Here is an 18,991-nt window from a genome sequence, read left to right as displayed (position 1 = left end):
ATCTCCATCCCCGCGTTTTGCCAAAGCCCCTTCCGTCTTCGTTCGTCGTTTCTCGTCGTCTTCGCCTTCTCCCGGGAATACGGTATCACACAGCACAATCCTCCTCGATCTCACAATCCCACTTTTCCAAGCTCTTTAACCCGCAACAATTACCTGAATACCTTACACACCGGAATACACACAGATTCCAGCTCGCAAACGCGTGCGAACATGTTGAGAGTCATGTTTGCGCCTCCCTCGGTTGGAAGAGTAGGAAGCAAGCAAAAAAAGTGGAGGTCGACATCTCTGCGCCCTTGTCCGGAAATAAACTCATAACCCGAGCTTGTTACGTTAAACCGCTCGATAGGCCCTGCCTCTTCCGGTTAATGCAGAGACGGAACTGTGCCGCTCGGCTAGACTTGATGATGATTATGATGCGGATGTCGCCTGTCGGCAGTGCAAGGTGAGAAGAATCATGCATGCTCATAATGACTCTTAATTTTCGTTGCACTGACACCCTACGCATTGCATGACAGAGGTTTTTTATGTTATCTAATTTATTGATATTTCTATAAAAGAGAGGAAAATATCCAAAACGCTATTCTAGCAATCTAAGCCAAGAGGTATCATCATTCGTCAAACCATTCCTATATCCATCTATCGCGACTCGCACTGAGCCATAAACCTATACATGCCTTCAACGCCCTGGTATTCCAACGGGGTGTGCATGTCCATTTCATCAGCCTCGCTAGTATGCAAGCTGTCGTATCCTGATGGCGACGAAGAAGATAACCACGGGTTTGGCTCAGTTTCAAAGTCGTCTAGCTGGTCGTAGCTTTGTTCCGAATGGGTCGAAAAGTCTTCTGAAGCCGCGAGTGATGGCGAGAGCATGTGCGTCCAGTCGATGTTCGGTTGTACGTGTTGGCGCTCGGCAACGGGCTTGTCGTAGAATGAACATTCGGAGGGTGTTTGGCTGGGTGCGAAGGGGAAGAGTAGCGCGATATCGGTGCCGACGAAAGAGTCAAAGTCCGCGTCCTGATGAACTGCGCCTCTGGAGACCTCAAAGTCGTTGCATATCGTCTCCACTGTTTGCGCATCGCAGCCAGGGAAGTGGACTTTGAGGACCGAGTTTTCATACGAGATTGGAAGGTCGCCTAGTGCCGCCAGTCGTTGCAGGTCGTTCAAAACGGCTGCGAGCTCCTTGACGGCCCTTGAGAAGTCGACGGACAGGACATCGAGGAGACCCTCGCTGTGTAGTGTCTCCTTCTCCTGGGCGAAAGAGGTGAAGCCCTTGACGGCCTTGAGGGGAGTAAGAGCGGTGACGGTGGGGTTAACGTTGAAGCTGATGTAGGATCCAGGGGTAGCCTTGGGGACCTTGTTCAGCGTACGGTTGACCTGGTCTTGTAGCGCGGACACAGTCTTGAAGCGCTTCTCGCCGTTGTGAGGGTTGACGCCATCGAACTGAGCCTTCTGTCCACCGACGAGGAACGCTCGCACAGCCTGAGAGACGTTGTTGATGACTTGGGCGGGAGATGCGGGTCCATGCGAAAAGTAACGCGCGCCTCCGGCCCTGCCAGAGCCCCAGCCGTAGCCTCCTGCAGTTCGTCCAAATGCGCCACCAGTAAGGTTCGGGCGGAGGGTCGATGCGAAGGGTGCGCGGCCAGCCTGGGCGTTGACGATGCTTCCGATGCGTGACTTGGGAAAGGAGGCCTTGTCATACTTCACGCCCGAGTTGCGAGCTGCAGAGGTGGTGAAGCGACGCACGGCGGCGCTGATCTGGCTGTGGGTGGTGTACCATCGGCCCTTGCTCTGCTTGAGGTAGGCAATGCGGTGAAGAGGGTGCTTTGGAGCATTTCGAGCGAGGATAGGCTGTAGTACTGCATCGGCAGGTCGTGTGGATTCTGGTAGTTGTTTCTGTACGAGTTTCGCAGCATGTTTCCAGGCAGCCCTTCGTCTATCAGTACGCGACCTCCTCGAATAGTGTTGCGAACTTACTTGAACGCTCTCGCGTTCTTGGCCACCGAATTATACAGATGCACCACGGCAGGTGCCATGATGATTGTGTGTTCCAAGAGGGGAGAGAGTGGTGATGCGTCCAACTGTGGGGAAGGCGACGTTAATGAGGCGCAGGGTCAATGTCGCCACCGATCGGCACCATTGGTCTGGAACGCCGAGCAATGACGACGATCACATGCCAACTCACTCACCGCACCCTGGCTTTCGTTTCAAGTGAAGTGAAGCCTGATCTTCTCCGCCTGTAAACCACCGCTGCAAGTTCCAAACATCTTTTGATCGATGGCTCAGTGATTTAGCCATGTTGCGCTGCTATTGCCTGGCGGAGTGTGCCCGGATGCGAATCTCTCGTGAGGGATGGAATGGTAGCGACTGTAATGAACGACCGGCATCGGAGTAGCAGCCATGCGACTCGGCACCGGTAACCATTTCACGATACATGACCGTGTCATCCTGCGACACCTGGAAGATCGAGGTAAGATTTCACCATACGGGTCTAAGCTCAATACCAGGAACAGAAGGTATTCATTTTCGTACTTTTACAAAGCAAAAGCCACATCCGCAGACCTGACATCCGCTTATATACTTTGCTTCATGGAAAACAAGACTCGCAAGCAACCACATCCACCTATAAGTAAAGGAAGAACATGATTACCATATATGCCTGAGGGGAGAGAAAGCTGCCATCGAGTTTTGTATGCTGAGTCGGATGAACATGCAAAAGGTAGACACACACACACAAAAACGCCAGCTTTCAATGCTACGAGGCCCCTAGATCCAGGAAAAAGAGGGGAAAAGCCAGATATTCCTGAGAAGGGTATTTCGTATTGTGGGATTGGTAATTCGTGTGAACATTAAAGGAAAAGGTTTCCGAGACGCGAGGGCATTCTATCGAAGGAGGAAAAAACAGTTGGTCGGCCGCCGACCGGGTTCAAAACGCCAGAACATGAACTTTTTGTCAATGTATACACAGTCTGAAAACTCGCAAGGGGAAGATGAGAAGCAACAAGACCGAAGACCGGGACGAAGACATGCATGAACCTTGGCTCATACGACAGAGTTGAGACAGTACCCTGAAAGCATCATTGCAGTGTCAACAGAGCCAAGGTATCCGCATCAAGCAGATCATCAATACGCTGTCGGCTCCGAGGGTCCATGCTGCCGCTGCGATAAACTGCTTTCAGCTGATCGAAAGCTGGATGTCGCTCGTCTTCGGTCCTGATAAGTTCAACAAAGTCTGAAGCTACCCGCTGCCGAATCACGCTCTGTGGCGAAAGCAAAGACTCGCCGTAAAATTTGGTAAGATTGGAAATGCCAGTATCCGTCCTCCGGTGGGCGGCGTCTTCGAAAGCCAAATGGCGGAACTCGTCATACATTGATTGATTGAAATTCCGAATCAAGAAATGCGACCAGAATTGGTAAAGAACGTTCATGTCGTAAGGGGTTGTGCCGATGGGTGCGTTGGAACGCTGATGAAGAGCTTTGGATCGAAGGTGAAAATACGATTCATGCGATGAATCAGAAGGGATCGTGTGAACTGGGCTGTGGTGATCTTTGACCCAATAGAGGCGAACAGGGGCGATTGGAGAAGTCGATCGAAACGGGTCGGTGTCGAGTTGTGGGTGATTAGGATGGCTCTCAGGGCTACTATCGACGTGATTAGCGCATAGGTTCAGCTCCTCTGAAACAGCATCTTACCCATCAGACATTCCGGCACCGTTGACCTTCAATTGGCAGGTGATAGACTTCTCCGGCTCATCTGGCACGCCATGTTTACTATCGATGGAGCCATTAGAAAACGTTCGGGAAACGGAAGGAGGCAACGACATTTGCGATGGGGGTTGCTTGCGCATGACGACTGTCAAACTGTCGAGTTGCAAGTCGGAAAAAGAATCAGGAATATCTCCACTCACAGCCTTTGTCGAGCTCTCGATTGGGTGACCATTCGAGACGGCCGCGTTCACTTCTTCGGCAGCCACCCCATTCGTCTCCGCCGGCACTGAACCGGCATCCTGGGCAACGGGATGGAAACCGTTCATTTGGGGATACGCGCCCTCGTTACCGAACGGGCTGAATGCTGGGGACATGGCCGACCACTGAGGGGGGTTGGATGGATCAAAGCCTGCAGGGCGAGAGACCTGAGGCTGGTTCAGCTCTTTTGGTCCCTCGTTCTGTGCAGACGGATCACGCTCGGCCATGTCAAGAACCCACTGCTGCCAGCCTTCCTTGCGACGTAGTCGGTCCTGGCCGTTCTCGCTGGTGCGGTACTCGATTGTGGCAGACTGTTGGCAGACGAGCCTGATCATGTCGATATCAGGAGACAGGCTCTTGATGCGGTTGAAACCGGCGATGAATTCAAGAGCAACGAATCCCTGAGAGTCCATGTGGCGACGTAGGTATAAGTCCTTGATCAAATTATCAACAGAGAAGTAGTATTCCCTAGTAATCTATTAGCATGTTTCTTGTGACGGGCGGATAAAAAGCATACACTTGGGTCGTGATCATAGCGAAGACCGAGTACTGATCGACGCCGTATGGGCTGTACGGTAATCCAGCGCTCATGGGCGCAGGCATTCCATAAGGATACATCTCATGCGACGTTTGAATAGGAGCTGGGTACCCGGGCTGGAACGGTGGATACCTGTATGGATCGGTGGTCAATGACTGTGAACGGTGGTTGTTGCGACCGAATTTGCCATGAGGCGCGGGGAAGAAGCTATTGCTCTCAGGTACAAAGGTCGTGGGCGATCGTGGGCCCAAGGGAAAGCTCGACGTGGAGTGCCCGTTGGTGAAATGGTGTCCATTGGTGTAGTTACCACGGCCGCCACGACCTCCGCGGCCACGTTCGCGGCCGTTAGAGAACGAACTAAAGCGCTTGGAATGACCATGCGAGGAGCCGTCCTGGAAGGTGTGCGCTCTACGCTCACCATCTCCAGCGGCGTCTGTCTGCGTTCCAGCAGAATTCTGACGTTCACCCCAGGTGTTATCCTTGGTGGGTGAGGATGCGCCATCCCTCCTTCGCTCTCCAGCACCGTGGAATTCGCCTCGGCGGCCCTTGTGAGGCTTGGTGGGGTACTGACGTTGGTAAGCGCCGTTTTGAGCAGGCACGTTGGACAATGACGATCGCCTGGGCTGCGCTTCAGACTCGGAGGGTACGGGGCCAGCGGCTTTACCAGCGGCGTCGCCGTTGACTACAGGGGCCTGGCCGTTGAGTGTAGGGGCATCTGCGCTACCGTTACGCTTTGCCTTGGGAGACGCATCCTGGGTAGCTGTCTCAGCGCGCTCGCGCCTCGTGTGTTCGCCGTTCGGTGCGAATCCATCCTTCTCGGTCTGTTCTGCACCGTTGCCAAAGCTAGTAGGCCTGCCGCCGTTCACTGCTCCACCACGTCCTCCAGGACGGCCACCTCTCCTGGCGCCTGCCGCGTTTGGCAGGGGCGTGTTGAACACAACTGTTGGTGTGTAGGGGATTTTTACCCACTCATGCTTGCTAGTCGAAGCGCCATCCTTGCGCTCCTTCTGCTCCTTCTCGCCCTTCTCTTGGGCCTTTTTGCGATCCTCGTCGATGACGGTCTCGGGAGTCGGCCATGACTCCTGGTCGCGGTTCGGTGGAGGAGGCAGCGCGCTCGAAGCCGGAGCGGCCTTCGCATCCTTCTCGGGGAACCTGCCCTTAGCACCGTTCCTCGCATCGAGGTCACCCTTGAAATCTTTTCGTCCCTTGTTTCTGCTCTCGCCGTTTGTAATCTTCTCTTGAGATTTTGAGTCGCCGTTCTTGGCCTGAACTCCGTTTGCCCCATGGGGCACTCCATTGGGAGTTGTTTGAGGCGCAACCTTCTGCACCTGAGACTTAATTGTATCCGCTCGTATCTTCCAGGGGTTTACAGTCGGTACAGGCGCCTCTTGGAGAGGCTTCGCAGGCACGTTCTTGGCCTTCTTGACCTTGTCAGAGGTCTTCTCGACTGGCTCAACCGACTTATCGACCGAGGTGGAGGCCTGAGACTTGTTATCCCAGGTGGTCGACTCAGAGGAGGTGTTCGGTATCGAGGATACATCGTCGTCCTTGGTGACTGTCGACGAGGTGGAGGCTCCCATATCCGGCGAGGATATGTTGGAGGCATCTACGGGTTGTGAGACCTTGACCACATTGGGTGCGGCTTGCTCTGTGCGCGCCTCGCGGGTTTTCGCAGGCTGCTCAGGGCGCGACTCAGACTCGACGTCTTCGGCCCAGTTGCTGGGTGAAGCGCTAGTCTCTGGGACAGATGCGCCGTTGCCGTCCTTGGCTGGTGTAGCAGAGCCGGATGCCGACTTGCTCGTGGTGGCAGGCGTGACGACGCCCTTCGCGGCTTGCGCATATGAAAATGTGGAGGCCATTTTGGAATTTGTGAGGATCTCGACTAAAGTCCGGCTGGTAAGACGAGAGTAAGCGCTTGGGGTCCCCGATGGGAGCGCTGCGGCAAGCTGGCCAACAGGTGTTGACGCTGGTATGTCCGGAGAGGTTGCTCTTGACCTCCCCGCACGCAAATCTCTTTGCTGCTACCAAGCCTTGCGTTGACGACTGAGCGGTGTGGCGGCGATATAGCTCTGCACTGATGGAGAGCTGGGCAGTGTGCTGGACGAGGGCTTTGTACCGAGGCGGTCTCGCACAATGTGAGGAAAGTAAATGCTTCCTACTTCACTGTTTGGCGACTGTAACGGTAATTGCGCGTACTGCAGTGACGGGGGTTAGCGAAGGACACAGGTGCTACAAGCGCAGTGTGGGCAGCATATAAGGCGTGGTGGTGGAAACAAGTGACGTGGGGAGTTGTGGTGGAGGACTGGGAGCGAGCGCACGACAAGTCAAAATGACTGCGTGGGCCGCCGAGGACTAAGCGGGAAGGAGCGCGAGTGAAAGGCAGAGCGCAACTGGGAGAGGCCGAAAGGCGGAGAAGGGGAGGAGGGTTGCGCAGCGTGCCGAGCAAACTCGAGGCGGGGAGCAAGGCAGGAAGCAAGCGTGCGGCGGGCGTGGGCGGTGCTGTGGGCGGAACTAACCTCTGGAGCGAGTCTGCGTGGGCGGCGGGGTGGGCAGGCGCGCAGAGAGGGCAGCTGTGACTGCGTCGGCGGAGTGCTCGGGGTGGGCGGTGGGTTGCGGGCGGATAATGAGGGTTGGAGGGTGCAGTGAGGTACGGGCTCCAGGCACACGAGGGTTGCGGTACAGGCTCGTCTGGCGTGCGTGCAACAGCGACGGAGCGGGCTGAGGCGGCGTCTGAGGGTCGGATGCGACGTGATCAAGGCAGACGGGGCGCCAGGCAAGAAAATTGGCTGTCGTGTGTGCGGGAGAAGCAAGCGTAGGTGGGAGAAAGAGGGTCACTCTCAAGCGCGAATTTTTCTTCGTTAAGGTGGTGCTCTAAGAGAACCCGACAGCCCACGCTACTTCGGCGCATTCACCACGACCTCGCCCAGGGCCCGAGAGCCGCCGTGTAGCTGCTAGCAGCTGACATGTCGCTGGCCTGTTCTATGGCTGCATCTGCGTTGACAACCCTCGCATTCATCGTGGTTCTGCATTCACTTTCCAGCAGCGCAGTTGACGCGCTTCTACACGCCAATGACGTCTCGCGAGTATCTTCGACCCCTCACTTGCCAAAAGCTGTTTTATACATGGCTGCCTACGCTCCAACAAACAGCAAATCTCGCCGTCTGCTCATGTCAGCGCACCTGCTTGCACCCAATTGGCCTTGGATCTTGGGACATCGGGCGCCTCGGTGAGGGCCGTGTTGTGCCGGCACTTTCACGTTCCTATGCCAATGGTCGGCAGCACGAGCGAGCCATCTATCGATCCCTGTGCCTACGGGAAAACGGAACGCGGCCATTGACCTTCCCGATTTCTGCCGCGAGCTCCTAGCAGTCCGTATTGTCTGTCTGCGATATACAAGCCTTCATAGTTATGCCCTGCCAGCTAGTCCTCAACTGTCCACCTTCTCCGCTCTACCAAGAGCACCACTATGTCTTCACCCATCCTAGCCGCTGTACCCGATGCATTGGAACTGATAAGCTGCGGATACTAATCCCGTTATAAATGGTTTAACTCTATGAAGCAAGACCAAGGCGCGTGTTGCTGCACGTCAACGTCGACATGGTGTTCATGCCATGGGGTTTGGACGTTCCGCTACGCCTCGAGGCCGAATGCGCCTCGGCATCCAAGTACGCGTAAATTGAGAGTCATTCTCAAACACAGTCCAAGCAGGCCACAATGATGTCAAAAGGATGCCTAACCTGCGTATCTCACGTATCATCCATGATCCATAGAAGTTGCGTCATGATTGCTGCCCTGTTCTAATTTCACAAGCATTCAGGCCTGAGGCTTAGAAGTTTCGGGCCTTAGATCGATGATTTCTTTTGACGACAGCCACAATCCCAGCCACACTGCCTCGCTCCGGCCCGCAACTGTCTTAGACCGCATACCCGGAAATAGCCATGTCACCTGATGAACTACAATCGATGCGATTGCAACCAGCAATGATAGATTTTGAGTGTTTACACATTCGACATCTTGCATCAGAAGTATTAGCCGCTATATACCCCGGATATGCAATCTACGCATGTTGTACCTAGACACTCCGGTATACGATGGCACCTGACCACGGCTCCTTCTGCATCCAGATCACGAATTACCCTGACTTCAATGAGTGTGTCGCAACTATGAGTTGCTGTTCTATCCCATGCATCCACCAAAATCACCCGCCGACGATTCAACAATGATGCATAGCAGCAAAGATTCGCCCTACTGCGACCCCACCGTCTCCCTCATCCTCTCCATCTTCATCCTCGCCTTCTCCTCACTGCCCGCCCACCACCAAATGGACCACCTGATCTCCTCCCACTTCTTAGGAAACACAGCCCGTATATCCTTTAACCCCGTGCGCTTCGTCTCCCACATCTCAAACGCCACCATGGCGCGATCATAAAAGTACCGCTTCGCGTGATCCGGTACTCTGAACAACGCCTCGCCAAGCGCCGGAGCTCTAATAAGTCCTTGACTCATATCCCAGCGCGATTGGTGGAAGGAAGAGCGCGTGATGAGCGTGAGATGCCGTGTCGAATTATGCTGAACATGCGCCTTGTTGGTTTCATTGCAGAGGTCATTGTAGGGCTGGAAATGAGTTCGTCGAGGGTGTCTCCATAGTATGGTTGAGCAGGGTGTGTGGAGGTCGGTGTAAGGTCGGTGGCGGGATGCCTTGGAGCGGACGATGAGGTCGATTAGGTCGGGGGGTTGGAAGTAGGTTTGGCCGGACATTAGGAAGAGTTGGAGTAGTCTGTCGCGGTGGTTAGTACATATACAATTGGGTGTTGCATGAGATGGGGTTGTTGATGCGAGACACGTACCTGGGACAGTGAGCCATGTCCTTGGAGAAGTCGGAGACGAATGTGAAGGGTAGGTGCGAAGAACTGGCGTCGGCGAAGTATAGGGCATGGAGTGGAAGTACATGCTGATACATGAAAGCAAATACAGCGTGACGGTCCAGTTCATCCAGCAGTGGGGTATCTTTCTCTGCTACAATCCTGCTCTTGCAGGACTCCAAGATCCCGATCTGGATAGTGAAGTTCGCCGGGTAGCTGAAATGGGTCAACACCCATCTGATCTCGTTGAGAAGCCAGATGCACACCACCGCTGCATAGAATCGTCCCCTCTGATCGGCGTTGAGACTGCGATAACCCCAGGTGTGTGGCGTTTCCGGATTGCGTGGAGGCATATCGTCGTATGTGAACTCATCGCCACGGCCAACGACCGTTTTGAATCGATGCACGAGCCGCTGGGCATCCGAGGTATGATCTACAGACAGGAAGTCTTCCTCTTGGAGTTCCCTTTCCATCCACGTGTTCTCCAACACGCGTAACCCTTGGTATCGTGCTAGCACGTCACAGATTGCATCATTTGTCCATTCTTGTGGCGAGCAGCATGCATTAGCCGTACTGTTTAAATAATGCTCCCAGTTATTCTTATTCATTCCAGGTTGGCTGGCGGGCAAGCGTGACACGTGGTGTTGAAAGTGTCCAACGATTTTGGAATGGAGGAACAGGGCTCTGTTGAGCTGGAAGTCGTAGCGGTGTTGGGGGTTGAAGTAGATAATCGAGCGCATAATCTCGAGATAGATGTTGCGTTTTTTGATGACATGGTGGGTTTTGGTGCATGTGCGCCCAAGATGGTGAACGTCGTCGATGCTTCCTAGGAAATGGAAGATCTGCTCTAGGATTTCTGGGGGCAGATCAGTAAGAACGGCCATGATTTGGGATACGCTGTCCGATAGATGGCTCCTTCCACAAGAAGGCTTGTAGAGTCGTTGTCAGTTTGGTGTCGTGGTGCAGCGTGGTGCTTTTATGTTAGAGGAAAACGGAAACAGCGCGGTATCATGCGCAGTTTGTGGTCAGTAGCGGAGGAGCTATAGCAGCGTCTGGATAGTTCTGTTGATGTATTGGGGCCTGAGCACAATCTTAAGTTGATTTGGCTGGTGTCGATATGGGGTGTCAGTCAAAGGAAATCGCGAGGTTGCTACTGCAGGGACTGATGACACGCCGCCGTCCTGCCCGGGGGTGCACGTAGCTGGGAGTGCAGCTGGGACAAGGCTGAACCCTCATTTTGAAGCTGGCTCGTTGCCTGGGTCAGGTGCTGCGGAGCGTTTGTCAAAGCGGGGGTTCCGGACCAATTCGTGGTGAAGCCAGTCGAAATCGTCCTGTTTGCTTTCTGATATGTTCTATAGGATCGCATGTAGATTCGGTTGTCAAAATGATAATGAGTCCCGCGAGGTGAAGTGGAGAACGCGTCGTGGAGAGATCTGATGATTGTGAGTAGTTGGGGCACAACCACTCCGATTGGCCCCTCCGCGCCTGCCGTGTCCGTGCGCGCGATGCTATCAGCAACTACCTGGGTACTCACTCTCTGTACCAAGGAACCATGATATGATAACTACCAATCGTAGCCACCACCTCTTTTTTAGAAAGAGTCTAGATTGCTAAGTGGAGCTCTGAAACTGTGGAGCGATTAGACACAACGCGCAGTCGTGCAAAAAGCATGTAGAAATACGGTCTGAGCGATATGGCAGGAGCAGGAGCACGGGAGTCGAAGATCTTTGAACATGATGATGAGTATGATGATTTCTCGAACGATTTCATTGTGACAGGGCGTTGTCAAATAAATTGGTGGTATGTAACCTTGAATGAGAGACTTCTCCACCACACGTCCTGGCAATCCTCAAACTCCACTCTTTAACACTTGTGACTGAAAAGCAACCAGTAATTTAACCAGACTTGCAAACCAGGTCGCCACGCTTGGGAGTACCCTTGTTGCACCTGCAAATCTGACCAGCTGCGCAGCGGTGGTCGATGGTCCAGATACCGCCCTTGCAGTACAACTTTACAATTGTTAGCATTCAGTTTTGCAGATTACTCGTTGGAGACACTTACGACAACCTGCCTGTCCTTGACACCGCAAGCGTGGGGGTCGTTCTCGCCGCCACCGAAGGTGCAAGCGCCGCCAGCAGAGCGCAGATCACTTCCGCAGAAGTCCTTGCCGCCGCGGGCCTCGAGGGGGAAGCTGTTGACGGAAGTGACACCCTCAGCGTCGACTGGGGTGGCGGCGACCATGAAAGGCGCAATGGCCAGGAGGAGGATCTGGGTGAACTGCATGTTGAAGGTTTGCGGGTTGAGTTTTGCGGTTGTAGAGTGAATGAAGTGGTTTGAGGAGTGAGTGGATGAAGAATTGAGAAGAGGGAGGCAGGTTGCTTTATAGATGGAGGATGGCTATACTAGACTCCCGGTGCTTGAGTTGAGAGCTATGGCAGAAAGCCCTGGTGGAGAGAGTCTAGCCATCGAGAGGCTGGCACTGCTTGGTCGTGGGCCGAAAACAATCTTCGAGACGCTGTGGCCCTCCACGAAGTGGATTATCCTTGCGTTCTCGTTAGTAGATATCGGCCCATCGGGCTTCTCCATCCATAGAGCGACGTTCCTGCGATGAGTTTACCTAGAGATGAACGCCGAGGAGGCTTCAATGTGATGTCAACGTTGGAGGCCTTGCATGAGGTCTTTATTTGAAGTGAAACCGGCATGGAAGTCCGTGTAAGCCCTAGAGACGAACCGGTCGATTCGAGTGTAGATTGCTGTGCGACGTGGGTCAGGTTTGACTGTGGTATCGACGGCCCCGAGTACCAGCATGCCTCTACTCTACACATGGGTCGTCTTCGCGGTTTGCAACAGGGATACTGTCCACCGGAGTAAAGGGGAACGCCTGACAGTAGCGTGCGGAGCGGGCCTTAGTAGTCGCGGCGGATGCAAGGCTTGTCCATACGCTACACGACGGTGTGGTGCTGTGGCACTATCTCATGAAGATGACCTTGGAATCATTGTAACGAACCGGTGTAGTGGCTGATCTTGACACGAGTTCGGTAATTCCGGTTCTGGAGAATTTGATCAGACACCCAAGCAGCTACTGCGATGTTTGTGCACAATATCGTCTTCATCGTTTTGATGAGATGGTGGTAGTGGATTACAAGCCTCGCCTGGTGGGGCCAAGGCCAACGCATGCGCCACAGCTGTCTCCAGTAATTTACAGAGGGCTAGCCTAGCCGGGTAATTAGCGTCAGGCCTCGGAGACCATTTTTTATCTCCAATATAGATGCGTTGCGCTAGACACCCGAATTGTGGACATGCAGACGTAAGGCCCCCAGATCTAGATCAGGTTGCGGTGGTACAACGTCTGCACAATTGGGGAATGGATGTAATAAAGTGAACGCCTCAAAACAGTGTCAGCGCTACGGATGCAAGAGCGGGTGAGGCATGACGCGGACGCGGGCCACGGGAAGGATGCGAAGCTTTCTTGGTAGAAAGCACTTTATCTGCTATGGTACGATTTTGTAAGATCGCCGACCTACCACCATACCGGTAAGGCTCTAGTACGGATACAATGCAAAATTACGTATCTGAGCAAACTGTGGGATCAGATCAGCAAGCGGCAGAAAGACCCTTCAGGTTTACTCACAAAATTGGATCCGGCTAGTTATCTCTCGAATTGGAAGGCGTGAAGGCGTCTCGCATCATGGAGCTGGATGCAGCATCTGTATCGAAGCATGTCTCAATTGCCACACAAGCTTTCTTGCGCAAGGCGCAATAGCGTATCTCGCTGCGCTGGTCGGCCGCTCTGGGAGCGTTTACAGATATTCTTCCAGTCCGTGCTTGAATTGTCCTCGTACGAGAGTATAGCCTTCCATCCGGCTATAGGCATCGCTCGCGTGTTCGTGAGGTGGCAGCGCGTGTTGCTCGTACCAGAATTGCCAGACCTTGTGCTCTTCGCCCTTGCCGTCTCGGTGGTCGGCGCCGTACCCCCTCTTCAAGCCCGTGTAATGATAGGCTAAATGTCGATGGTAGATGTACTTAGTTCAGTATCGTCAGGTCGGCGACTCAGTAGCATCCACGGTTCCGGTGAGAGCGGTGACACAAGGATGACATGGTGGCACAAGACTGCCTGAGCTTGTGGGGAAGGAGATGAGTTTCCCGCAACGTTCTGACGCTGTCACGGTAGACAAGCCTTCCGACACGGGACTACGCGCGAGACCCTTTATCTGACAGGCCATGTGTGTGCTACATCTGCTGTTGATGTTGGATGTATCTTCAGCGCTCGCTCGTACCGACGTCGTGGACAAAGAGGATTTCGTGACTGCTGCACACCTGCCCTATGTCAAGAGACAGGCGGGACTCGCACAATACCCGTCACGGTGTCGTTGTCGGCGACGTTCATTGGGTTCGTGCGCGAAAGACAATTCGTAGGCTGTTACGCTCCTGGCTCCAGAAATCTTCCGAGGTCTGGCTGAGGCTCTGCGGGGTGCCGCATTGACTTCCCTGAGCACATCTGCATTAGTTCCATCAAATCTCCCCTCACAGGTATTACTTCTTCCTTTGCACTCCATCCGACTTCAGCTCTGCGCTTCGTCGCTTTATTGCTAGGGAACTGGGAAGTTCAGCGAAAGATGACAGCAGAGGATGGACGTTGAGGTTGTTGCCCATCCAGGCGTAGTGCGAACGCCTTCCGCCAGGACCGGAGTACCCGAACGGGGCGTAACCGATCCTGATGCAGGATCACTAAGGAATCATAAGTAGCATAAGATGTATGCAATAACACAAGTACTGCGACTCTTTAGATCCACGCGATCATAGCTATTGTACGTGATTGTAGAGTCCATGTGCAGTGAAGGTAGCTCACTCAATCACCCTGACGGTCACGTGACCGCCCCTGCTGCTTGGCGCGTCACTCCCGCGCTTGTCTCCGCAGTCAGCAACCCGAACAAACCACCCCACGTCATACCTCGCACTACCACGTCGCAACACATATCACTCGTATCGCAACTATGTCCGAAACCAACTCTCAACCTCCGGACACGAACATGGAGGTCAACGACGAACTAGACCAGACGGTGGACGACGAGATCAAGCAAGACGCGACACGACTGGAAACCGACGCTATGAACCTCGACGGCGCAAACGATGCAGAGCACGCAGCGGTCAACGGCATGGCAGACTCTGCCGCCGCCTTTGAGGCTCGCATACCTGCGAAGAAGGACGCAACATTGCGCGAGTTCCTAGGCAAGATGGATGACTACGCGCCGATCGTATGCTAAATGCCGTCTCCATCCCAAGCATCGCGCACTAACCAGGCCTCCAGATACCCGATGCAGTGACCAACTATTACTTGACACGCGCCGGTCTGCCACCGCCACCTCAGACATCACAACACCTCGCACGTCTCCTTGCGCTCGCGACACAGAAGTTCATCGCCGACATCGCAGCCGACGCCTACCAGTTCTCTCGCATCAGATCATCCAACACCACAAGTAACAACCCTATGGGTGGCGCAGGAGGAGCGCCGGCAGCAGCAGCGCCTGGTGGTGCGCCTGGCGGCAAGGATAGCGGCTCCAAGGCCAAGGACTACAATCTCGGCATCCAGCGACCAGGATATGGAGGTGGAGGCCAGGGTGGCAATCAAGGACGCACCGTGCTTACTATGGAGGACCTGGGTATGGCAGTAGGCGAATATGGAGTCAACATCAAGCGCGGAGAGTTCTATCGCTAAGACCTTCAACCAACGGAGAGGAACCCATGAAACTGGAACACGACGGGATGTGGTAATTTGGGACATCGACATGCATTTTAGGCGTTGGACGGCATCACAGGCGCAGGGACTGGTCATTCGGAACATGGAGGCATCCCGCCCAACGAAGGGCTCATCATATGTGTACAATAGCAGTACAGAATGGCTTCTAGATAAACCAAAATGATACCCAAACTCCCATTTGATGCACATTCGTCCCATTGCTCATTTGTTCTTCGTCTGCTTGTACATGAACTGCTTCCGTGTCCTGGATTCAAAGTCAGCACTCCATTGCTCACATCCTCCAACAAAGCCAGTGATTGTAGCAGACATACGGCGCAAATTCCCCAAGTTTTCGCCCTACCATGTCCTCCGTTATGGTGATATCCAGGTAGCTCTTCCCGTTGTGTATCTGGAACTTGAGGCCGACGAAGTTCGGTAATATGGTAGCAGAGCGCGCTTGTGTCTTGATCGGTGGCATTCGTTCACCCGCCTTCTTCTGTGCTATTGGGAGGCTTCGAGATGATTAGGGCGCATTTCGCAGGGCTTGATAGTAGTGGCTTACGGGACGATATTGGGGCCTGTGAAAAGTTAGATTGCTAGGCATTGACAGACGAATATCTCCAGACGGCATCTTACCTTTCCAGACCGATCGAGCGCAGAGCGCCCGTGTGGGAAACATTGCGACGTTATGCGTGAATGATGAGGTCGGCGAATGTTTTCGACGGCTTCCGATGGCTTCAGGATGCACGTGAGAGCGCGGGGGACGCTAAGGGCTTGGCTTAGGCGGAAGCGCGTCGCGAATGGTGAGTGATTGCTCGCGACTCTCCGGCCTGCAGTGGCGTGTTTGCTGAGAACATACATCTGCAGTGCCCCAGGGGAACTTTGAATCGCCGAATTGCCTCTGCCAGCATTACGAGCTGAAGAGTCCACGTCTCTTCCAATCAATCAACCGCCCATCATGCCGCCACGAGCACGCGGTCAACAGCGAGGTACAAGCGAGCCTGAGATGAGATGGAAAGCATACGCTAATGGACGATGTAGGCGCAGACACCATCCGGATACTCGTCGCCACAGATAGTCATGTCGGATACAACGAGCGCGACGCTGAGCGAAAGGACGACAGCTGGAGAACATTCCACGAGGTGATGTGCCTAGCGAAAGAGCACGATGTGGACATGGTACTGCATGCGGGAGACCTCTTCCACGAGAACAAGCCTTCGAGAAAATCAATGTACCAAGTCATGCGATCACTGCGTATGAATTGTCTCGGAGAGAAGCCATGCGAACTGGAGATGCTGAGCGATGCGAGCGAGAACTTCGGAGGCATGTTTGACCACGTCAACTACGAAGACGAAGATATCAATATCGCTATACCCGTATTTGCCATTCACGGCAACCACGATGACCCGTCAGGAGAAGGCTCATTCTCCCCTCTCGATCTACTACAGGCGTCTGGCTTCGTCAACTATTTCGGTCGTACCCCAGAAGTCGATAAGATCAATGTGAAGCCGGTGCTGCTTCAAAAGGGTGGCACAAAGCTTGCTCTCTACGGTCTCAGCAATGTTCGCGACGAGCGATTGTTCCATACCTGGCGAGACGGCAACGTCAAGTTCTTTCAACCTGGTACGCAAAAGGACGAGTGGTTCAACCTCATGAGTGTACATCAGAACCATCACGCGCATACACCTACCAGCTACCTTCCTGAAAACTTCCTACCCGATTTCATGGACCTTGTCGTGTGGGGCCACGAACACGAATGTCTGATTGACCCACGATACAACCCCGAGATGGGTTTCCATGTCATGCAGCCTGGTTCCTCCGTTGCTACCTCACTCATGCCTGGAGAAGCGGTCCCCAAACACGTCTGCATTCTGAGCGTTACCGGCAAGGAATTCACGACTGAGAACATCCGCCTGAAGTCTGTGCGACCCTTCATCATGAAAGAAATCGTACTTGCGGAAGAGAGGGAGATCAAGGAGAAGGAGCTCTGGCGCATCAGCGATAACCGTGCAAAGATTACCCAGTATCTGAACCAGGTCATTGAGGAGCTCATCGAAGAAGCGAAGAAGGATTGGCTTGAACTACAGGAGGATCGACAAGAAGATGACGACGACCCTCCAAAACCGCTTGTTCGGCTTCGTGTCGAATACACAGCTCCACAAGGAGGCGAGTTCCACTGTGAAAACCCGCAGCGCATCTCGAATCGGTTCATGGGCAAGGTCGCCAACATCAACGACATAGTACAGTTTCATCGGAAGAAGAAGGCAACAAACCGGGCATTGAAGAATAATGCCGAAGAGCCAGATGCGGAGATACTTGCGGAGATCTCGATTGACTCAGTCAAGGTTGACAAGCTGGTGAAGGAGTTTCTGACGGCCCAGACCTTGACGATCTTACCACAAAACTCCTTCGGAGACGCAGTGTCGCAGTTTGTAGACAAAGACGACAAGCACGCCATGGAGCAGTTTGTGAAGGAAAGTCTCAGCACTCAGCTCAAGCACCTCATGGACGCAAATGACGTTGAAGAAGAGGAGATCGTCAAGGAGATGGCGGAGTACCGAGAACAACTAGAAGACATGTTCGCCTCAGGACAGTTGAAGAAGACCCGCAAGTCCAAGGTCAAGCCCAAGCCAGCTGGATGGGATAGCGACTTCGATGGGTCCTGGGTCGATCAGCCAGCCGCTATCATTAGGTCTGATAACGAAGGCGAGAAAGACGATGAGGAGAGCTTAGCGTCCATACCGACAAAGAAAGCTGCCACCCGCGGTCGTGGCAAAGCAGCTGGCACAACCCGCAAGCCGGCTGCGGCTACTAAGAAGGCAGCAGCTCCTAAGAAGGCCGCACCTGCGGCCAAGGGCGGGCGAGGCAAGAAGAAGGTCGTAGAAGAAGAAGAGTCCGACGAAGACGACGACGACGTAATCATGATCGACGACGATGATGACGAGGAAGTACCCGAAGAGGAAGAAGACGATGACAGTGCCGAAGACCTCTTTGTAGCTTCGCAAAAGAAGAAAGCACCCGCAAGGAAACCTGCAGCGAAGACAACAAAAGCCACTGCGCGAGCCAAGTCACCAGCCAAGAAGACTACTTTTGCGAGAGCGAAGGCGCCGGCGACTCAGACGAAGTTGAACTTCTCGCAGCCGCTCACGCAACGCAGTCAGCCCACGCGACCTGCGGCTTCAAGAGGAAAGAAGGCTGTACAGGAGCCTGTAAGTGAAGATGATGATACCTAATAATGATCTTACTTTTGCTAATGTGTGTACAGAGTGATGATGAGATCGAGTCTGATGATGCTTTTGAGTCGGCGCCCCCTCCCAGTGCGAGGGCTACTCGTAGGAGGTAGATCATCCCATCGACATACAGATGACTGGCACCGTAAAACCTGAGGGGGGCGGGTGGTGCAAAACGGCGTATTTGATCTAGCATAGAGCATAGCGAAGGCGTCTAGGGGTTTCCAGCTAGGTATACCAGAGTTCAGGAAGTAAATATGTCTAACCGTCTAAATTTACGAGAGTTCAAACGTAAAGAGTATCGTAAGTGTTTGCATGTTTTGAAAGAGCCATGCGACCTCTTAACTTCGAGTCTCCCTTCTCCGTGCATTAGGTGTTGTGATGTCACGGTCGCACTTGTTCACGCCGGGGTCCAACACCGAGGTGTGTCGACCGCTCTTTCCTCAACTATCTCACCTGGAAGCTGCGCTTGTCCGCATCCCCACTTCTACAAATCTCACGATATTCGTCTTCAGCCCTTCCTACGCCGTCTTTTGGTCATCTCTTTCCTCAATGGCCAGCTCCGATCGGCTATTCGACGAGAAGTCGCGACAGGATGCAGGCTATAACAACCTACCCAACACTGTCCTCCGTCCATCCCCTCAACACACACTCGTTTTGG

General features: G+C 53.8%; 7 protein-coding genes across 7 annotated transcripts; 2 read left to right on the top strand and 5 right to left on the bottom strand.

Moving 5' to 3' along the window:
* Positions 1-636: 636 nt before the first annotated feature.
* On the bottom strand, positions 637-2,033 carry J4E79_010706 (uncharacterized protein; the record flags this gene model as incomplete). Its single annotated transcript, XM_049359541.1, has 2 exons — positions 637-1,927; positions 1,975-2,033. 2 exons carry the CDS (start codon positions 2,031-2,033, stop codon positions 637-639), a joined length of 1,350 nt encoding a protein of 449 aa, XP_049206072.1.
* A 1,653-nt stretch (positions 2,034-3,686) lies between these two features.
* J4E79_010705 (uncharacterized protein) lies at positions 3,687-6,360 on the bottom strand (the record flags this gene model as incomplete). The annotated part of the gene is made up of 2 exons (XM_049359540.1): positions 3,687-4,431; positions 4,481-6,360. 2 exons carry the CDS (start codon positions 6,358-6,360, stop codon positions 3,687-3,689), a joined length of 2,625 nt encoding a protein of 874 aa, XP_049206071.1.
* Positions 6,361-8,746: 2,386 nt separating this feature from the next.
* J4E79_010704 (uncharacterized protein) lies at positions 8,747-10,247 on the bottom strand (the record flags this gene model as incomplete). The annotated part of the gene is made up of 2 exons (XM_049359539.1): positions 8,747-9,278; positions 9,349-10,247. The coding sequence occupies 2 exons, from the start codon at positions 10,245-10,247 to the stop codon at positions 8,747-8,749; spliced, it is 1,431 nt and encodes a 476-aa protein (XP_049206070.1).
* A 1,011-nt stretch (positions 10,248-11,258) lies between these two features.
* J4E79_010703 (uncharacterized protein) lies at positions 11,259-11,646 on the bottom strand (the record flags this gene model as incomplete). The annotated part of the gene is made up of 2 exons (XM_049359538.1): positions 11,259-11,372; positions 11,425-11,646. The coding sequence occupies 2 exons, from the start codon at positions 11,644-11,646 to the stop codon at positions 11,259-11,261; spliced, it is 336 nt and encodes a 111-aa protein (XP_049206069.1).
* Positions 11,647-14,357: 2,711 nt separating this feature from the next.
* On the top strand, positions 14,358-15,079 carry J4E79_010702 (uncharacterized protein; the record flags this gene model as incomplete). Its single annotated transcript, XM_049359537.1, has 2 exons — positions 14,358-14,618; positions 14,672-15,079. The coding sequence occupies 2 exons, from the start codon at positions 14,358-14,360 to the stop codon at positions 15,077-15,079; spliced, it is 669 nt and encodes a 222-aa protein (XP_049206068.1).
* A 243-nt stretch (positions 15,080-15,322) lies between these two features.
* Positions 15,323-15,779, bottom strand: RSM19 (mitochondrial ribosomal small subunit component; the record flags this gene model as incomplete). Its single annotated transcript, XM_049359536.1, has 4 exons — positions 15,323-15,365; positions 15,433-15,612; positions 15,663-15,678; positions 15,737-15,779. 4 exons carry the CDS (start codon positions 15,777-15,779, stop codon positions 15,323-15,325), a joined length of 282 nt encoding a protein of 93 aa, XP_049206067.1.
* Positions 15,780-16,058: 279 nt separating this feature from the next.
* Positions 16,059-18,443, top strand: J4E79_010700 (uncharacterized protein; the record flags this gene model as incomplete). Its single annotated transcript, XM_049359535.1, has 3 exons — positions 16,059-16,089; positions 16,142-18,309; positions 18,366-18,443. The coding sequence occupies 3 exons, from the start codon at positions 16,059-16,061 to the stop codon at positions 18,441-18,443; spliced, it is 2,277 nt and encodes a 758-aa protein (XP_049206066.1).
* Between the last annotated feature and the right edge of the window lie 548 nt (positions 18,444-18,991).

The sequence above is a fragment of the Alternaria viburni genome (assembly GCF_023758015.1).
Source record: "Alternaria viburni strain BMP 2772 chromosome Unknown scaffold_32, whole genome shotgun sequence".
NCBI lineage: Eukaryota > Fungi > Ascomycota > Dothideomycetes > Pleosporales > Pleosporaceae > Alternaria > Alternaria viburni.
The sequence above is the reverse complement of the archived record's forward strand: the minus strand, read 5'-3'. Positions and strand labels throughout refer to the sequence as shown.